The following is a 20504-nucleotide window of genomic DNA, read 5'->3' on the forward strand; positions in this document are numbered from 1 at the left end:
TGCTTTTGTCATGCCTGGCGAGAAATACATTGAGGTTGTGCACAGAAAGTGAATTTTCTGCTAAAGCCAACCTTAGTGTGTTACTCTATCAGCAAAAAACTGTTTTTGATTTTTGCTTTTCACCATGAAATGCTATAACTCTGTATGTGACTGCTCACCATCTTGAGATACTCAATAATTCATCAATAAATTGCTCGAATTCTGATGTTTCTCTTTGCTCCCTTCCCACAGTGCCCCCCAGGTTTGTGGTCCAGCCCAGCGACCAGGACGGGATCTATGGAAAAGCCGTCATTCTCAACTGCTCTGCCGAGGGTTATCCCGTTCCTACCATTGTCTGGAAGTACTCAAAAGGTAGGGTTCCTGTGGTGCCCACTGGGGACAGGTTAATTCTGTGTTAATAACATCCCACTCACCTCTAAGTTGCTGTTTTGATCCCTGGGTTGCCAGGGAGCAACAGGGTCTGATAAGGGCCACACCAGTCGTGTTTTATTTGTTATAAATCATCTCCCCAAGCACAAAGTGCTGGCTACTGTCCCTCACAAGGCTGAGCTGGATGGATTCTTGCTATGCCCTGGAGATGTCCTGGCTGTGCCTGTGAGCCTGTGTCAGTTGTGGCCTCATCAGGCAAAGGATGAAAGAGATGGCTGGGAGAGAAGAGCCACAGCTTTAACTGAAACTGCCGTAGCACAAGGTTCACCAGCAGCATTTGGCTGATTTCCTCCCCCCACCTTCAAAATTCTTGATAACATGGCCAATCACATCTTTTCAGCTGAGAAGGAAGGTCAGGTAGCATTAACATAAGCAGTAATTCAGTATGAGCTTTACATAATGCTTTAACATTTTCTCCTCATGTAACAGAGCATTAAAAGTGGCCCCACTTGACCCTCAGTAACCACAGGAAATTGACTGCTTTTTAATTAAAATGTGTTGCCTGATAAATTGTGTCTTCTGGCCGGTTGTCTTCTGGTAGGTTTTAGAAAAAAAAACCCGCACATTCTGCAAACTCAGTACGCAAACTAAGTTAGCTAACTCCTTAAAAAATAAAATAAGGTGCGGTTGGGAAGAAATCTTTATGTAAGCCTTCATGTAATTTTTGGCTTTTTTTAGGAACTAAGTCCAAAGTGTATTTGAAGAAAAAAGGGTGAGAGAAAAGTTCACGTTAAAGTCTGTTCGTGCTCCTATTGATAAATCATGGTTTGTTGCAAGAAGGGTGCAGAGTTCCAAATTCCATTAACCTCAGTGATATGTGGGATTTTAATTCTGAACATAGGGCACAAAGAGGTAATTCTGGTTTCTTCTGTTCATGTGCTGGAGGAGGGCAGCAAGCCAAGCTAGATGAGTTGTAATTAACTGTGAGGAGATAAATAACCCATCTTGGAATGACAGAATAGTTGGATAAATTCCCTTTCAGACTCATCCACACAGATATAAGAGGTAAGAGTCTCTCCTGCTCAGGAAAGACTTTGGCTGTAAGAGCAGTAAAAATGTGTGAGAATATTAAGAGTACTTTGCAAACTGCCACATAATTTTTTTTTACAGTTTCTGGAGTAGATGTCCTCAGGAGTATCAGTCCTTTCCTTTCTGTGAACACTAAATTGTTCCCACATTTTTTCATGTGAAGAAACACAGGAAGTGAGAGGGCAATCAATGGCAGACATCTACAGCTGGTAAAGCACAAATTTGCATGTCAACTAAACGACAGGAAAAATGGCTTGTTAAAGAAAAAAAAAAAAAAACAACTGACAAAAGGAAAAGTGGACATGCACATAAAATAGGTGAAAAATCATCAATGTTATTTTAACATTTTCAAGTTCATAGTATTGGTCACCAGGCAGTCAGTGTAGCCATAAGTTCCTAAAGCAAATTCTTCTAGGACTAGAAATATTTCTGATATGCATGTCTGGTCTTTTTTAATATTCTAGATATTGCATTCATAGGTTGTTCCAGCTCACTGTGTTACACTAAATAATTCCCCATAGTATTTATTCACCATATTTCCTTCTGGGTTGACTCAGCCCACTGTTTATAGTGGTTAATGCTGACAGAAATTAACTTTGTGTACAGAAAGTGGTGTAAGAGAATTTCATTGAAGAGGAGCACTTTTTAACTTCCCTGAAAAATCCCATGTCCTGCTGCCAAAGTAGGTTGTAAATCCCTTTGTTATAAGAAATGTGTTTTGATACGCATTTGGGGAGTCTCTAATGTTGGAGGAACCTGAACTTGTGGTGACAGTACAGCAGGATCCTGCTTCCTGTTCCCTAAACCACCCAGTATCTTATTCCGTGGAAAAGTAGGTTCTTCCTTAGAAGCAGACTTGATACAAAAATCTTTGGCTTCCTGTTTTTATGCGCCTTCCATTTTTACAGTGTTGCCAAAAATGTCTGATCAGTGGTCTGAGCTTTTTTTGTATTTTTGTTTCTTTGGGGGGTTTTGTGGATTTTTATGGAGGTTTTCTTAATAGTCTCAATACATGCTGGCTGCAAACATGGCAGAACTGAGATTTTTTTTGTGTCACCAGTCCATCAGCTGTAGGAGGAAACAAGAAGAACAGTCACTGATGCGGTTTTCCATGTTATCCAGGGTTTCATAAACAAGGTCCTAGAGGTCCCCTGAGTGTGCCATGTTTACTACAACAGACATCCCTCTCAGTCATAAGAAATTCATTTGCTGCTTGCATTAGGGATGCATACTGCCATGACTGTTCAGCTGTAATTGTCAATAATTCATCAGCCTCTAAATGTACAACAAATGTGCCTTTTCACCCATGAAAGGGCTGAAAATTCCTCATTTCCTTTCTCCCCCTTCCTGGTTCTTCTGCTTTGTACTCCTTTTGCCCCTTTAATATGGGAAAATTATTGCTGCTGCTGCAATCCAAAAGCCTTCCTTCTTGTTGTCTGACGATGTCAAAATCCATTTCAATTGCACCAAGCCTCCAAAAAAAAAGGAAGCTATAGCTTGTGCCTTATTAAAAATAAAAATATGATATGCTTTTTAACCTCTTTTCCTTGGGTTACTTGCTTCAGGTGCCGGGGTTCCCCAGTTCCAGCCGATTGCGCTGAACGGTCGGATCCAGCTGCTCACAAATGGCTCCTTGCTGATTAAACATGTGCTGGAAGAAGACAGTGGATACTACCTCTGCAAGGTCAGCAATGATGTGGGAGCAGACGTCAGCAAGTCCATGTACCTCACTGTTAAAAGTAAGAACTGAAACGCTTCTCTGTGATCCAGATGTTGCCGTTGAGTGAAAAAAAGGCTTTACTGCATCCTTAGTTTGGAGGGAAGGGGGTTGGGAGGGGAGAGGTTGGATTTGTTGGCTTTTTTACTTAATTATGGCTTTCAGCTGCGTGTGGTAGCACCTGAAAGTTAGGATGGTTAAGAAAAACTTTTGTTTGGTAGAGGAAGAAAAGCAAATTTATTCCAGGTCTGAAAGCTATCCCTGAGTCATGAAGGGAAAGTAAGGAAGTTGATCAGGAGTAAAAAAAGAAAATAACAAAGGACAAATACCCATAGTAATTGTCATAAATATCAGAAGCTGAAGGAAATGTGGATTAAAAAGATACTTAATCAATTCTCAATATATCATAAATTGAAACTATAGGTACAATTGCTATAGGTAGATATCACAAGATATTACAACATATGCTAATATTTTACAGATAAAGCCACAGTAGTTATTTTGACTTAGCCGGGTAATTTTCAGAAAATCCATCTAATTGCACAAGCTCAACCTACCTGTACTTTGCAGACACAAGAAAAAAAGCAGCCCAGTTTTCAAGTGTATGTTGGCTATAATTCCTTGAAACATCAACACAGTTTAGAAAATAGAAGAGATACTATGGAAAAAGGTGTAGGGATAATATAATTTCTGTCACTAGAGAAAAAAGAGACTAGTGACACACCAGCATGCCAAAAGTTCCTGGATGACCTGTCAGACCAGTATTGAAGGATGTTACCACACTATGTACTTTCATGTTTGTAGAGTTTTTGAAGATTTACAGTATGCTTTGAAGTTCTGGGATGCCAATTAGCTTGAAAAAGTTTTGCCCTTGAAAGTAAAAAGAAATACTTTTTTTTTTTTTTTTTTTTTTTTTTCCAGAAAGGAAGAAAAATCCAATTTATTCTCTATTGGAGAGTGCACTTTAGACCATTAATGTTTAGGTTGAGGGGTGTTGTTTGTTGTTGAGAATTAATAACTAAGTTATTTTAAGATAAAAATTTGCAAGCCCCAATATCTCAGATGTTCTCTCCACTCTAATTTACCATAGTGACTACATCCTCTAAAAAACAACATGATGACCTCTCCAGCAAATATATATTAATTGGACATTTTTTTTCTGTGGGGTGGTAGAAGTTCTATCTTCTGTGGTTTGCGTAACTGGCCATTTTTTGGGCCAGTCTTCAACAGCAGGAGCGAGGCACTGCTGTAATATTCTACCAAGAACCAGCTTCCTTCTGCTTGGCAGCCGCGCACGCTGCCTGTCTGATCACTGCATGCAGTTTCATGTGTGATAAAAGAGCATCCCTTATCAAATAAGAGCAGGAGCTTCCCTGGGGAGCCAGCTGCTGTTTGAATCTAATGAAAACCCCTCTGGCTCTGAGACAGCAAGGAGCAGCCTGTGCCCCTCACACACCCACCCTGACACCAGTCCAGCTCCAGCATGGCAGCTGGAGAGAGCACTGTTGGTGTGTGCATGGAAGGGGCAGAGCTTTAGCTTCTCTCTTGGTTTAAGGTGTCTGCCAGGGAAAGCCAGAGCCTCCCTTGGAATGGAGAATGTCAACCCTCTCCCTCCAAATTATTATAATTTTGAAATTAAGGGGCTCTCAGGCAAAGATATGGGAATAGGAATGACAGTTCTTTAGTAGGGATATTAAAAATAAAAATGTAGTAGCACAAAAACAGGCAAACAAACAAAAATAACCACTGACAGAGTCAGAGTACAACCTGACACCCTGTTGGTCAGGGTTGGTAGCAGTCCAGTTAAGTCCTCCTGCCGTGACAGATGTGGTTCTGTTGGAGAAGAGATGATCTTGAAGAAGGGTGCAGTTTTCTCTGAAGGTCCAGTGGTAAGAGGGGTCCAGTCTTCGCCTGGGAAATCCAGTGCAAACAGGCTGTCCTGGTGTTCTGAAATCTCAGGTTTTATCCAGGTAGGAATGCTTGACTCCTCCCCTGGGTGGAGCATCTCCAACAGGATGATGGAATTGTATCAGCTATGCAGTGAGCCTTGATGATCCATTGACAGCAGATACCCCCTGGAGGGAGGATGGGTCACGAAAGAGATAAAGAACACTGCCCCAACAGCTGGTCCACTAACAGAAGACACCCACCCCCTCCAGCCTGGAGTTATGAGGAATGGGTTACAGAAAAAACATCTCCCTGACTAGTTTCAACAGATGGTGATAGGATACATACTTTTGGTTACATTTTGCAATGCCACCCAAGACAGCTTCCACCAAACACTCCTTGAGGACAAGATGTTCTGGGGAAATGGAATGCAGTTATGGCTGGATCCCCTGTTCTGGTGATGTGATTGTGGCTCATAATATTTACAACTGGTCAGGTGGACTGACTACAAAGTGAAGGCCTGGATTTTCCTTTAATCTCTCTGGTCATTCACTGTTTCCTGTTTCTGTGTGGTTATTCAGGATCCTTTATTCTCCCCACAAGCCTGTTCCTGGACCCTAGTCCTCAAGTTTTGTCCTGCTCTAGATAAAAACCTTGGTCTTCCTTCATGAAACTCATGGTATTCTGGATTAGTTGATCCTTCCCCACAAGCTCATTTTAAAGGCCTTCTTTAGGCAGAGGTAGAGGGTGAGATCTGGCCAATGCAGCTGTTTCTGGGTGACAGAGTTGGTAAGAAACAGCTTACAAAATGTTTACAAGGATTAGGATGGATGCATATTTTTGTGGCTTCCTTGTGCCTTCCCACCTTCCTTCAGTCTATACGTGGGCTATCCATAAGCATTCGCTCAAACCTGATAGAAAAAGAAGAGTGGCTTAGATGGACTTGGTCACTGATCATGAAGCTAGACTGGTCCTCAGAAAGAGAAACATGGCAGCAGTCCCTTTACACCTAATTCCTTCACTTCTTGTTCCTTGTGCCACAGATTCCTGGTGCATGCAGGTGCTAACCACAGATAGCATCACTCAACTTGGAAATAAATGAAATTGTGCACAGGAGAGTGTTCTCTTCCATGTCTGATAGAAGTTTTTTACCCACTCTGTTAGTAACACTGCTGCATAAAATTTTACCTTTCATAGATCTTATTAAAAAATCTCTTAAATGAGCTGATGCTTTACTTCTGCAGAATTTCCATTGTCCTCTGTATCTAAACAAAAAAGATGTTGACCTTTGTTGTTAAAAGAGAGTAGGAAAATTTTGGTTAAGTAGTTCAGGAGCGGGCAGAATGAAAATTGTTTTAATCTATTTCTATGACTTGCTGCCTCTAAAATGGATGGACTTTTTCTTAGTGAAAACCCATGTTAAGCTGTAAAATGGTTTGGCTTGCTTAACAAATTCTTAGTGCTAAGGGGGTAGTTGTAGTAATTCGAAATATACATTTATTTAGTGCCTCAGTGTTTGTTGAGTGACACCTTCAGAGGAACTGATATAAATTCTTGGATGATGGGAGATTGCATGAGAAGGAAGTGCAAAGAAAGAGGCAAAGAAAAAAACCAAAACAAAACAACAAAAAAACCCAAACAAACAACAACAACAACAACAACAACAACAACAACAACAAAAAAAAAAAAAAAAAAAAAGAAAGAGAGAGAGAGGCAAAGAAAGTGGTTTCAGGAATACCATCAGAAATGTGAAAAGAGCAAGCTGCCGGCATCAATGCTGAATCAGGAACTGTGGGGCAGAAAATTTTCATTTAGCAGCTATTACCCTTCTCCCTTTCTTTTCAAGGAATGGACATAAAAATCATGACCAGTGAATTTTTCTCTTCTTGTGATTCAAGGATAAGTAGTTCCCAAATTCTGTATTCACTAAGACACACAATATTAGAAAGTTATGAGAGCTCTGGAATGAGGAATCTAGTGCTGTCTTGAGAAATGTCTCCCTGTGCTTGGGATGAGAAGACTTCTGAAGAATTTCTATAAAGGATAATGAGCATTTAACATGAAGGGAAGAACTAAAATTATTTAAAGGTTGCTTGGGAGTCACAAGGGAAGAGATGAATGCTTAAAACGGACTGCCTGCCTGCCGTCATCTGAATAAATGTCACCCTTCCTAATTCCTCTTTAGGGGTTATATATAACATGATAGAATGGTATCATTAAAAAATTACCTCCTGGAAAGCAAGCTTCCATTAAGGCAAGCATATTTGTGTGTAAATAGTCTGTTGGAGGCCCTGTGTTAGCCCTGCCCCTTCTTAAATCTATCACTTCTTTTTGTGACAGTGTGGAGCCTTACAAGTTTTAATCTGATCATCAAAACATTTCCAACAAATTCTGTCTGCCAAGAAAACAGAATTGCTTCATTCACTTTCCCCTCAAATATGCTTCTTAGCTATTGGCATTATATGTGTTTAATACATAAACCTAAAGCTGTCAGTCACATCCACAGCTCTTTCCAGCAGGAACATGCTAATCCCAGCTAATTCTTTTAATGCCAAGTTTTGCCACTCACAATTTTAAAAAAAAGAAAAAACAAAAACACCAACCAAACTTTAAAAATTGTTGCCTATGACAAGAGCTGATGGAATATCAGAAGAGGCTGGTGGGGAAAGGGAGCCTGGAAAAATGTGGAGGCTGTTCCTGCACTGCATGATGTTTCTGCTGGCCCTGCCTCTCTTACAGTGCTGCTTGCCCATGTTGGCTGTGATGTCTTCCAGGCCAGGCTTGTTTCTCACCATCTTCAGACAACTCATGGAGCAAAGAGACCTCAATCACACACACTACTGCAAAAGAAATAAAATATAACATTGGTTACAGACACAAATAAACCCAGAAGATGCTTATGGACGGAGGCTGAATGCTGTGGAACTCTGTTCTCCACTGCAAGCTAACAGTTGTTCCACCATATGGCTGAAGCACTGCAGCATTTGCTTATTGAGATGGATGGAAATCTCTGCCTGTGAAGCTTTATCCAGGCGGGATAAAGGGACAATTTCTATGTGACCAGGCAAATGAGCTTGCTCTGCTGCGACACCAGCAGCAAAGCCAGCAAGCTGTGATGGAGAACTCACTGTGCTCTTCTCACCAGGGTGCCTCTAAATGCTCATTTTAGTCTTTGGGAAAAAAATTCCTTGCTGAGAGCATAGGAGTGTTGAGATCTGCCCAACTGCTACTTTTGTTTGTGTATAAAAAGCCAATTTCTCATTAAAATGCATGTATCCCACAAGGTGTCAGTAAGGGTGGCATTGCCTGTTCAACATTTGCAAAGATAGATTATCCATGATATGTGGTAAAGGAAGCTTGAAATCACTGTCTCTAATACCTCCAAAAAACACTTTTAAGAAGGCCAGCAATAATGCTATGTCAAATTCACCTGAGCCCAGTTTTTTGATATTTTGTAATCTTTCTTTGCTCCATTTTTCTCACAGTCCCATGGTCTGCAAATACTATTTTCTGTGGAAAAGCAAAGCAAGACAAAAGCTCCCTTCTCTTTTTGTGTGCCCTGATTTACTCTTTTCTTCTTCTGATATTCTGCCACATTTTTTCTTTTTTTTAAAGCCTTTCTTCATCCTTATTTCGCAGTTATCTCAAGTACAGTACATTTTTATGGAATGGATGAATTTAGCCAAATTTGCTAAAAAAATCTCTAGCTAGATGACTTGCATGTTTCCTGGAAATAAAAGAATGGGGCAAAGGCAAAGAAAACAAGAAATAATTTCCTCAAATTGCAACTACTCTCATGTCCCAATCAGTCCTTTCTGCTGAGCTGATGAGTTGCCCTTGCCATCATTACAGGCAGCTCTCTCCCTCTTTTACCACCAATTTATTGGCAATCAAAGGTAAAAACTGTGTTAAATATGAGGTGGTGAATAAACTGTCCAAATCCAAGTCAGTGGTGAGGAACTTAATGCCTTTTATGTTTTAATTTTGTGTCCTTGCCCATAGCAAGGCGGTTGGAACTCAATGATCTTAAAGGTCCATTCCAACCCAAATTGTTCCATGATTCTATGACTCTAATTGTCTATTTTCATGAAATGCACAGCCTAAAAGATGCTGTGAGTGAATCTTGGAACCACAAGAGATCTTCCTGGATGCGAGCGCTCCGTCTTGTTAACAAAACAGCCCATTTTTTTCCTAATGAGGTCCTCCCACAACGAGAAAGGAACGGGGCTCTAAATGCTGTTTTCTACGTCTTCAAACTGCTGGCACAGCTTTGATTTAGGGACTTGCACTTTAATCACCCATCATGTGTCATTACCCCGACAGGCGGCAGCAGCCGCCAGACACGAGCGCCGATAAATTGCGCCGAGAATCGCTGGAGCGATCCTTTGTTGATTTTCCTTTACAGCTATTCCATGGCAGATCAGCTGTCATAACAACACAGTGCCTCTGGCAACAGAGGGAAATTAAACATGAAGTATGTTCAAGGTAGCTGGTAGGAGGCTGGAATATCCCTTTTCTGCCGTGCCTTCAAATGCTCCCCGCTCCTCTGGGTAACGCCGAGCCCGTGGCAATTCTCTTGTAAGATAATTGCCAGATGTGCTGCAGCACAAATACTCAAGTGGGTTTGTATGCAAATCTTTGCAATGCTATCATTGAAGGAGGAGAGGTAAGAACCTCTCTCTCCCTCTCTCTCCTTCATTTTCTTTTCTCTTTATTTAATAATTATTTTTTGAAGAAGAATATAGCAGCCCTTTTTCTTGTCTTCAAGGATGGTTGCACAGCAATATTTCCAGCAGAAAGGTAAAGCAGATTTTTCTCCCAGAAAGTGCACACAGACTCTGCTGTATCAACTGTATCATATTTATTGCCTTTTTTTTTCTAAAATAGCTGTCTCTCTCACTTCTTCATGCCCAAATGGCGACATTCAAAAGGGAGCATGGGTGAGGTTTGTTTTCAGAAGTTTTCTTTCTGGGGAAATTTTCATAGTGGATACAAACTATTGAGGCTTTCCTGAAAAATAATCAATTTAAGAAAATTGTGATGATTTAGTCTTTCAAATACCTTCACATCTTCATGGTTTTTAGAAAGCCTCATAAGGGATGGGATTCAGATGCTGCTGTTTTATTTTCTCCCTCTCTTGGACCAACTAGTACTATAAAAAACACAGATATTTTAGCATGTTCTCCTTCCTCAACATTAACATTTCTTGTGTCCTGTTAAATTATCACTTTATTCAGAGGTCTTATGTGGCTCTCAGATTACAATGAATTCTGTGCCCAGGTTTGGCCAGTTGTGGTCAGAAAACTGTGTGCCACAGAGATCATTTCAGATCAAGGGCTGCAGCTCCTCTGTCTCTGAACACTGCTGAAACAAGACTTGAAAACAATATCTGATCTACTCCTTCAGCTGAGATGTTGTGGCAGGGATTGATACCAGGTAGACAGATAATGCATCCGTAACACCCATCATTGAGAATGTACAAATGTCAGTATATTGTATTTGGCATGATTCTTCAAGCCCTACTGTGTTCAAATGCAATAAACGGTAATCCCAAAATGTTGTCAGCTGGGAGGAAATATTCTGGAATTTATTCTTACTGGTGGATTATCCTGAGCTGGAAGGGACCCACAAGGATCATCCAGTCCACCCCCTGGCCCTGCACAGGACAGCCCAAGAGTCACACCATGCGCCTGGGAGCGTTGTCCAAATGCTTCTTGAGCTTCTTGGCAGGCTTGGGGCCACGACCACTGTCCTGGGAAACCTGTTCAGTGCCCCTGCACCTTGTGGGGGAAGAACTTTTCCCTAATCTTTAGCCTGAACCTCCCCTGGCTCAGCTTCAGGCCTTTTCTTCAAGTCTTGTCACTGTTAATCATTTTTCTGCCCAGGGCACAAGTTGTGCCTCCTGTGCAGGGGAATTGCTGGGCTCAGTCCCTGCCCAGGGCTCTGGGGCCATTGCTGGGCCTGGAGCAGAGCCTGGGCCCTGCTCTGCCCCTCCTGAGTCATTGAAAACCAATATAGTCACGGACAAAGACCCTCTAACTAGTTAAAGTTAGAAAGTGGTATGTTTATTCACCGGCGGGCGGCATGGGAGTCATCTCCGAAAGGCGTGGCCACCCCAAACAAGGCTCTTTGCTCTCTATTTATTCTCCAAGATCTTACATACAGTACATATGCATAGCCCCAGCACCTCCCATCCCCACTCTGTACTAAAATGAGGCTATCAGTCCATCACATGTGCGCAGTTCTTCTCTTGAATTGGGTCGGTGGTCTCGAATTGGGTCAGTGGTCTCAAAGGATGAAGTCAGGAGAGTCTTCATCAGGTCTCTGTGACCCTCTGGCATTGTCCAAGGTCCCCTGCTTCATGATTGATTGATACCAAGTCCAGGTGCTGGCCATTGTTCTTAGTGGTTTCAATCTGTTCTTATGACGCTTCACTTACTCCACTTTTTCTATAAACAAGCTCATAATATAACAGTTAGCTCTAGCCTGGGCATCTAATAATCATTAACCTACCATTTACTAATCTAACTTACATCTTGATCAATATAAATTGCTTCTAACCCTTAGCTAAAATCTTAACTCTTTAAAATCATGTCTCACTCCCTGCACACAGGGACACACAGGGACACCCAGGGACACCCAGGGACACCGAGGGCTGAGGCCCCTCTCAGCTGAGCTCCTCTCCAGGCTGAGCAGCCCCAGCTCCCTCAGCCTTTCCTGGGCACGGAGCTGCTCCAGGCCCTTCCTCAGCTCCAGGAGCTCCTGTCCCTGCTGTGCTGAGGAGAACACTGTGATTACATTTGGACATTCATCACAGAAATTCTTGTCAGAACACACCACTCTTATAAAATAAAAACTCTTTTATTATTTCTGATGGGGTTTTTTAAGTTACAAAGTGGTTCTAGATCTCAAAGTCAGCTGCATACAATAGGTCCTAATTCAGTGTTAGGATAGCGTTCTCATAAGTTATTTCTTTTTTTCCTTCAATTCTTGTAGTACAGGAGTAATGACTAATCACTAACTGTCGCTAGAGGACACGAAAAGAATAATACTTACCCAGTTAAATTTAGAGCAAAAAGAAGGGAAGTTTATTTACTTGACCTCACCTATATAGATTCCGGACAATGACCAGGGATTGGAGAATAAAGTTGCCACCTCTCCACCCCACAGGCTAGACTAGAAGTCCATCAATTGTCCCTCATTTGGGAGGAATGCAAAAACATCTTTATGTTACAATCCGTGAGAAAACTCCACTTAAAAAATGCAAACAAATCAGGGGGTTAAAACTCAGGGCAACAACTAACCATGCCCACAATCAAGTGGTTTTAACTGGTTTATTTGAATCAAATGGGTTTCAAATGCAGCATGGATATAGATTTAAAGTCTTGATCTTTCTTGGGTATTTGCCTTTAGGGCATTAAACGCTTAGATCTCTACATTTACCTGGATTTTCACTCTATTAAACCTGCTAATTTTTTGAGTAATATTTTAAAACACAAATGCTGCTGTGAATACATAAGTTTCATCTGTGAGGTGTGACTTGTCTGTGGTATGTTTGATGGGTTTAATTTTTATATTCACAATATCATCAAAAGTTGGATCTGTATCTTGCTAACAAAGATTAAATACCCTTAAGTCAAGAGAGAATTGTAAAGCAATAGTGGGATGTAAATTAATTTAGTGGGTAAGTGCAGTACACGTGACTATTTCCACTTCAGAAAAGGTAGCTTTTATAGTACTGTCCTCTTCCTCTTCCTCTTCCTCTTCCTTTTCCTTTTCCTTTTCATCTCTTTTTGTCTGTGTCAGTCTTGCCAGCTTTAAGGTACATCTCATTTAGAAAGTAACCCCGTTCCAGTAGGACAAAGCCTATAGTATTTTATATGAGTTTAGGACTTGCAGAATGCTCTCTGAGTAGCCAAAATAGAGGGTAGAGTCTTGAATTATATTTCTTCTTATATATCAGTTTCTTCTGCACTTTGAACGACTTAGTCACTGTCTTTTTCAGTAAAAAGCCTACATTTCAAAAGATTATTCACTCTTCTAAATTATTGAATGCTGTCATAGGACCTGCATCCTAATTCTTTATAGTTTTTCATTTTGTTTATTTATTTATTAATATTGTTTATCCTTATCTTTAATTTGAAGAAAACCTAAACTAAGTTCTAACAAAAATAATAAAAAATATTTCACAATATCTGAATAAATATGAGGGATATATACTACATTTGAGTATCAAGTGACACGGATGCCAAGTCAGTTACATTTTTCTGCATAATTTTCCTGCACCAAAAGAAAACTGTAAAAAAATGTAGTTTATATGCAAATATTTTATGCTTTGGATATGAGTTTATTTCTTTAAGAAAATAATTTCACATGTCACTATTAGCAAAAGATTATCTTTTATAGCTGCTTCCATTAGTGCAACTTTTTGCATTTTTTAAGGAAAGTAATTTTGCCTTCAAGCATAAAGGTTTGTTTTGGGTTGTTTTAGTGCTTTCTTTTCATCATCAATATAGTTTTTTCAGAAATTGTTTGGTGGTTTTGTTCTCATCCCTCTGTGAAAATCCTGCAGTGGTTCTCAGTGAGAGCAGAGTGCATAGAGTCTGTGCTAATCAACATAAACAAAAATTACATTTATATCTGGGGTGGCTCACAAAAGGAATAGAAATGCAAGGTAGGAAGAAGAGCTGCCTGCAAGCTGAAGATGCTGCACTCAATTTAAGGCAGTGCTTCCTACACCTCTTCCTGCTGTGCATGTCAGGCATAATCAGAAGAAAGGATTTGCAAATGCAGCTTTTCTTTCAGCAATCTGCTTGCCTTGTGGGAAACAGGTTTCCTTCACCCCATCACCCTCCCTGACCATTTGGATTCTCCCAGTGCATCAGCATGTGAGCTCCCACCCCCAGTGCAGATTCAAATATTTGTAGGGTATGGGATGCTTGAACAAATCTGAGCATGTTGCCTTTATCTTCCTTGAGAGGAAAAAAAAAAAAAAAAAAAATAAAAGGTAATAATAAAAAAAATAAGTGTCCACTTATGGCCACAGCAATTGATTTCTGAGTGTCTTCACAGTATAGATAACTAAAGAAGCATGGCTCCATTTTTAGATAAATCTTATTAGAATCCTGCAGGGCTGAGGAATGAATCGATTTGGTCTGTCAGACCAGGAGATAATGAAAGAATGAGCTGTTACTCTTGGCCTAATTACTTATGATTAATCTAACCCCATCCTTTTTTTTATTTTTTTTTTACTGTCTCCATTAGGCCACAGAATGATTACTCTTACATCTAATTTTTGTTTTCTTTTCCAGTTCTGAGTTGGAATATTTGATCATGTAGGAGCTGTGTTGTCCAGGCAGTTACGTGTCATTGTGACAATAATTTTATCATCAATTATTTGGTGTTTTGCTTCCACCTGGACAAATTTCTGCCCTGGGAAAGTAATGTTTCGTAATTTTGTGGACGTAGATGGGCACATCACCAAATTCATAAAGGAGAAATGATCCTTCAGGGAGGGAATAAAATTTACACCTTCAACCACCATTTTTAACTTGTGAAAGAGGTTTTTCCCTTAAAATTCCCATGTACAAGGTGATGTGTTCTCAGATGATGGTGGGAGCAGCCCAGTGGGTGCAGGGATTGGCAATGACATTTAAACTCCCTGCTTTTACAAATGAAACTTCTGGTGAGATTTCCTATACATCATATTGCAAAGAATGCTATTAGGCTGTAAATGTAAAAGATCTCTTGCTGTGTTTAATCTATGGAAATCAAAGGCCTCAATTACCAATATTTCTGTTTCCATGTGCATGAGCACAGAAATGCAGATTCATTGAATGGCTTTGGTTCTGTGGGTGATTTGGTGAGATTTAATCCCTAAAGGCAGATCAACTTAAAAAAAATGCATCTTAAATATTATACTCCTACAAGCATTTTGTTTATCAGAGCCCTGATTTGTAGAAGTAGGGTGTGCACAGTTGTCTTTCATGTTATCAGTGATGTTCTGAAGGATGCTTAGAAAAGGGGATGACTATTTAGGAAATGAAGCATATATTGTTTATATTTGGGTTAGGTTTGGGAGTTTTGTTGTTGTTGTCTTCAAATTTGGCTTAAACATATTAAAAAAAAGTCCTCCAGCAAATGTTTTAATGTTTGGGGAATGAATGGTAAAGCAGCAGCTGATGTCAGTGGTCTGGCTTTCAGTCAGCACTGCAAGCTCTCTCAATTTCGTTTCCCCATCCTGAACTTTTCTCATATTAGTTAAAATAAACTCTAAAATCACGTCAACAGTGACCTAACAAGAACATTTCTCTACTAATAGACTTGCCATATTGATAGATAAGTACCTGAGAAACAATCCTGTTCTCTTGCTTCCATTTCTTTCCTTGTAAAGGTCAAAGGATTCAAAGGATCTAATGTCATTTCTGAAAGTGAGATGGTATAAACTTGTGAACACAAAATCAGAAAGAGACAGAAAACAGAACTATTGCCTAAGTCCATTTTGCTGCAAATCACCAGAGCAGTGGAAAGAGCATCTGTTAGATGATTATTTTTCCTGGCTTTTAATTACTAGCCATTGACTTGGGTAATTGCCCACATGGACGTACACAATAGTGCAGCGGGATCTCACTTCTGCAGTCTTATCTCAAAACTGGCTTTTAAAATAAGTGCCTATTAGTGTAAGTTCTCTGCAAGAAAGCAGCACTCTGCTGTATTTTTGTCCTAGTTTGCAACGCAACCTAAATGTTGGATTTACAACTGGAACAAGCTGGCTCTTTGCCATGCACTTACAGCCACAAACCCACACTCTGAGCAAGGCAAATCTCCTGCTATCAGATTTTTAAGTGGTGACTTGTCGAGCTGAAATAAGGGAGAACAGACTTTCCATAAGTGGTTGCATATTGTTGTGGAAAATCCAATTACCACTTGCTAAATGCCCAGGTCTGAGATTTAAATAAGAGCTAAATGAGGTGCCTGGCTTTTAAGGAAAATGGGACTGCACCTAAACAGTGAGGAAGACCATTACAGGAGAGCACAGTAATCCCTGGGTGCCCTCAGGAGTTTTTGCTGATTCCCTGTAGCATCCATGACTGTTCCCAGTCCTATTTCAGGGAACTCCCCAGTGGAGAGACAGCTGTGAATGAGGACTTGTGAGTTTTATTTGCATATATAATGAAAATAATGCATTGCACAGAGGTGTTAACTCTCTCCCTTTGGGCTCTTAAACCTCTCAGTGTGGAAGATGTCCCAAAAATGTTTAGAGAGGTATTCAAAAACTGAGAAAGGAGAGACCAACCTGGCCAGAAGGAAAAGGCTGGCACAAGCACTATTCAGCTTGGATAGGATGGCTTTTCCCTTGGCTGTGATCTGCTTTTACCCCCGGCTATCTGCTTATTTCGCTGTCAAGGCTGAGGACTAGAATAAATCAGCCTCTCTTCTGAATGAGGGGGCTCAAATGTGCAAACCAGTGGTTTGGCAGCTGCTGGGCTGTGCTGGGTGTCCCAGTGTCTGCTGAGCACGGGGCATAGGTGGAATAATTACTGCCACATCCCTCTCCCTCTCAGAGCCCCAGCTCTGTTTTTGCCTCGGCTACCTTGAGAGAGAAACCACAGCTGGAAGGATTTTTCCCTCACGGTCCCAAAGATCCCAGAGCGGCTGGAACCTTTTCCTTTAGAGAGAGCAGGCACCCGCTGATGGCAAAAGGAAAGAGTCTGCACTTGGTCCGTGGGGAACCACAGCTTTATTAAGTCTTTCTCCTGTGGTCCTGCCCCCACAGGGTCAGCAGCACCGTCAAGTCCCCATCCCAAGAGCCAAGAGGTTTTATTCAGAGGGAAGGGGCTAGAGGCAGGCACAAGCCACTACCCAATCAGGGATAAGGTGGGAGTGGAACAGAGTTGGATTACATTCCAGTGTGGTAGAATGGGCGGGGAAAAGGGGCAGGGACAAATCTTGTGATGATACATTTTCCATGGGAACAGAGGGTACAGAAGAAACCATTACAAAACCCAGTATAAAAATGAAATACAATATAAACCCAAATAATGCACAACAACAAATCACCTGACAGTTAGAGAGGTTGAATTTCCTCTCATTTGCTGTGGGGTAGGCTTGTAGACCCGGGCAGTTACCATGGCCTTGCTGACACCCATCAAGCCCTTCAGATGTTACAAATGTGCTTTTTAATATAAATGTACACATTCAGTCTGCTGCATTTCCATGGAAGTTCCTTAAATTGTCCATATTCAAGGTTACTTATTCCTTTGCTGATTATTCAAATAGCATCATGGCTTAGCTATATAAGTAAAAACTTCTCACACGGATACTGCTTCTGGAGCAAGAGTTGACTTTTTGCAGCTTAGTTACAATTACTTAGTTACAACTACTTCCAAAAGCAGGAGACAAAAGAACAGACAGGCGAAGCCCAAAACATAAACCTGAAGCAAATTTTGCTTCAGCTCTTGAGTTTGAGCAGGCTGAACATGTGAAATGAAGGAGCTTGGAAGCACCAGGGGTTTAACTTGGGGCCATCCAGGGATATTTTAGCTCAGAATGCACAGGAGTTTCAGTACTTTTAAGGGATCTGTCACATACTCCCAGCTTGCTTATTCCAAGGCAGCTCAGCTTAGCAGTGCATTAGCCTATTTCTCATGCAGAGTGATGTAAAATAACCCAGGGGAACATTTCAAAGATGCTGAAATGTGAGTGACCTTGAGGAGCTGTATTCTCACACCAGCATAAATTGCTTTCATAGTCAGAAAAGGAGAAGTCAAAATATATCAAGAGTTATCAGCCATCCAACTGGTTTCAGTCGGGGATATCTGAACCCTTTTTTATCTCTCCCCATAAAACAAGTGGATTTTTTCCCCCATGTACTGTTGGATACCTAAACAGATGCATTTGTCATTATGGAAATAATGATCTGGAGAAGAAAATTGTCCATTTTCTTTATATCAAATTTTACCCCTTCCCTTCCCTTCCCTTCCCTTCCCTTCCCTTCCCTTCCCTTCCCTTCCCTTCCCTTCCCTTCCCTTCCCTTCCCTTCCCTTCCCTTCCCTTCCCTTCCCTTCCCTTCCCTTCCCTTCCCTTCCCTTCCCTTCCCTTCCCTTCCCTTCCCTTCCCTTCCCTTCCCTTCCCTTCCCTTCCCTTCCCTTCCCTTCCCTTCCCTGTTATAATCAACAAATATAAAATTAGTGCAATTAAAAATTAAATAATACCTGAATTGTAGACATTCACTCATATAAGGTTCCTGTAGACCAAGATTTGATTTTCCAACTCTTATTTTTACATGGAAGAAAAAGCACATTTAGTTTTGAGTCAGGAGCTTTAGGAGGAATAATCATACTTTGCTTATTTTTAATATAATCACAAGATTTTTAAAATACAACAGTACATGTATGGAACATGCATGTACAAATATGAAAAAAAAAACCCAACCCTACAACATCTTTTTAAGGTAGAATGATTTCTGTGTGTTAGCTCCTTTGTTATGTCTCTTACATCAGCTGCTAACATTGCTCCAATTAACTATTCCTGAAATTCTGACTTTGCATTTCTTGACTTCCAAAATATTTTGTAGCTTACATGATAAAATATATGTTGATATTTTATTTACTATTTAAAAAAAAAAAAAAAAAAAAAAAAAAAAAAAAAAGTTAGTGCATACTGAAGTAGATCCAGTGATGATTATTCTGGAGGTATGATGTGAAAAGGGACACTAAGTACATACATGTTCAGTGTTTCAAGCCCCAGAGCCCAGTTAATGGTGCATATAAATAATTATTTGTGCAATATACTCATAAGCCATATGGTTACTCTATGGAAATTACATAGAAAAGGCTGTTACAGTCTCAGAGATTGACTTTGCACAGTTCTGAAGCACCTGGACAGGATGGGTGTGCTTGGGGCCTCTGGACTGCTGTCCACAAAAGAGAAGGAACCAATAGGATGCAGCAGCATCGCTCAAAAAACCCACTTTGACGATTTTGTTTTGCAGGAAAACATCCCATCACCTCTGTTCTGGAAAAGCCCAGATAGAGCTTTGTGCATCTTTGAACCCCATTCAGAATTTAGGCTCTGGGAGGAGCAGCTCAGCTCATGATTCACTGGCTCCCTCCTGTCCTTTTTTTAATCTTTCTGGAGGATCCAGCACGACCCAGCTTTCATAATTTGTAGCTTTTCTGCACAAAGACAATTTTCAAACATCTTCCCCGGGATCCAGTCTCATCATCATTTCTCTAGACACATTGTAGGCAGCTTTCCTGAGGACTGTGTCTGTGGCAGGTTGGAAATTTTATTCACCCGCAGCTATATTTGTGTGGCTGCTCCTGCATGCAAACATCTCCGTGAAAATATTTTGCATGCCCAGAACCTACTGAAAATCCAAATAACACAAAAATATCTATGTGCAATTTGTGTAGCCTCAAGGGAGAAGAGTGGATTATCAGGCTTGAAAGCAAATTTTGGCAGTCTGAATTTACCTTTTTTCCTTGGGAAGCTCTGAGCAGTGAGAAGCAGAATTGAGTTTGTGGTGACATTACACCTAAACCATGGCAGGACTTATATCAAGACACTGAACCATCAAATATATTGGCACTAATATGGTGGCAAAAATCTACGAGGAAGCCAGAGAGGGACAATTCATCAGGAACTGGAGTGACAGGACAAGGGGGAATGGCTTCAAACTGGAACAGGGGAAAAATAGGTTAGACTTGAGAAAGAAATTTTTTACTGTGAGGTTGGTGAGGCCCTGGCAGAGGGTGCCCAGAGAAGCTGTCCCATCCCTGGAAGTGTCCAAGGCCACATTGGATGGAGCTTGGAGCACCCTGGGACAGTGGAAGGTGTCCCTGCCCATGGCAGGAGGTGGCACTGGATGATCTTTAAGGTCCCTTCCAAAAAAACCACTCTGTGATTCTGTGATTCTTACATAAAAATGCCTCAGATGTCTGAACTGCCTTCGTGACAGTCTGCTTTCTATACAGACAAGGATGTAAGGAGAGGATTTTCTGTCTTGGGGCTGCAGGAGCAGGAGGGGACAGCCTGAGCTGCAGTGGGTTTGCTCTCCACGTCTCCAGCTTCATTATTTCACTGTGCACACTGATGAACTGTAATTGTTTCCTGGCTCCCGTTGGTAGGGGATCGGGTGACAAAGGGGTTTGGAGCACTGCTAGGTTCCTGTTTCTCTCACTGATTTCTATTAGAACAATCATTATGATAATGATTCTAATCCAAGCTTCTGTAATATAACTGAGAAATAAATGCTTCTTGGTTAATATGCCTCAATTAATGGGTCACCCAGCGTAGCTGCAGCAGGTTGCAAGTAAGTAGCTTTCAGGATCTGAGCCCAAATGATTATAGGTTTTCTTTCCCTTTTTAGATGAAATGGATTCATAAGCCTTACTCAAATGAATCGCTCTTGTAGTCATTAATTATAGTATACACATGT

General features: G+C 40.9%; 1 protein-coding gene across 6 annotated transcripts in view; it reads left to right on the plus strand.

The window, feature by feature from the left end:
• Positions 1-20504, plus strand: part of DSCAM (DS cell adhesion molecule) — a 447196-nt gene that overhangs the window by 294135 nt on the left and 132557 nt on the right. For 5 of the 6 annotated variants that reach the window (XM_040055422.1, XM_040055421.2, XM_040055424.1 and 2 more), the window contains exons 10-11: positions 232-351; positions 3024-3197. In XM_040055422.1, coding sequence (XP_039911356.1) covers positions 232-351; positions 3024-3197 — 294 coding nt within the window. The remainder of the gene's footprint in view (positions 1-231; positions 352-3023; positions 3198-20504) is intronic. The other variant, XM_058419281.1, reaches the window with a different exon arrangement.

Source organism: Hirundo rustica, chromosome 2 (genome assembly GCF_015227805.2).
Source record: "Hirundo rustica isolate bHirRus1 chromosome 2, bHirRus1.pri.v3, whole genome shotgun sequence".
Classification (NCBI taxonomy): Eukaryota; Metazoa; Chordata; class Aves; order Passeriformes; family Hirundinidae; genus Hirundo; species Hirundo rustica.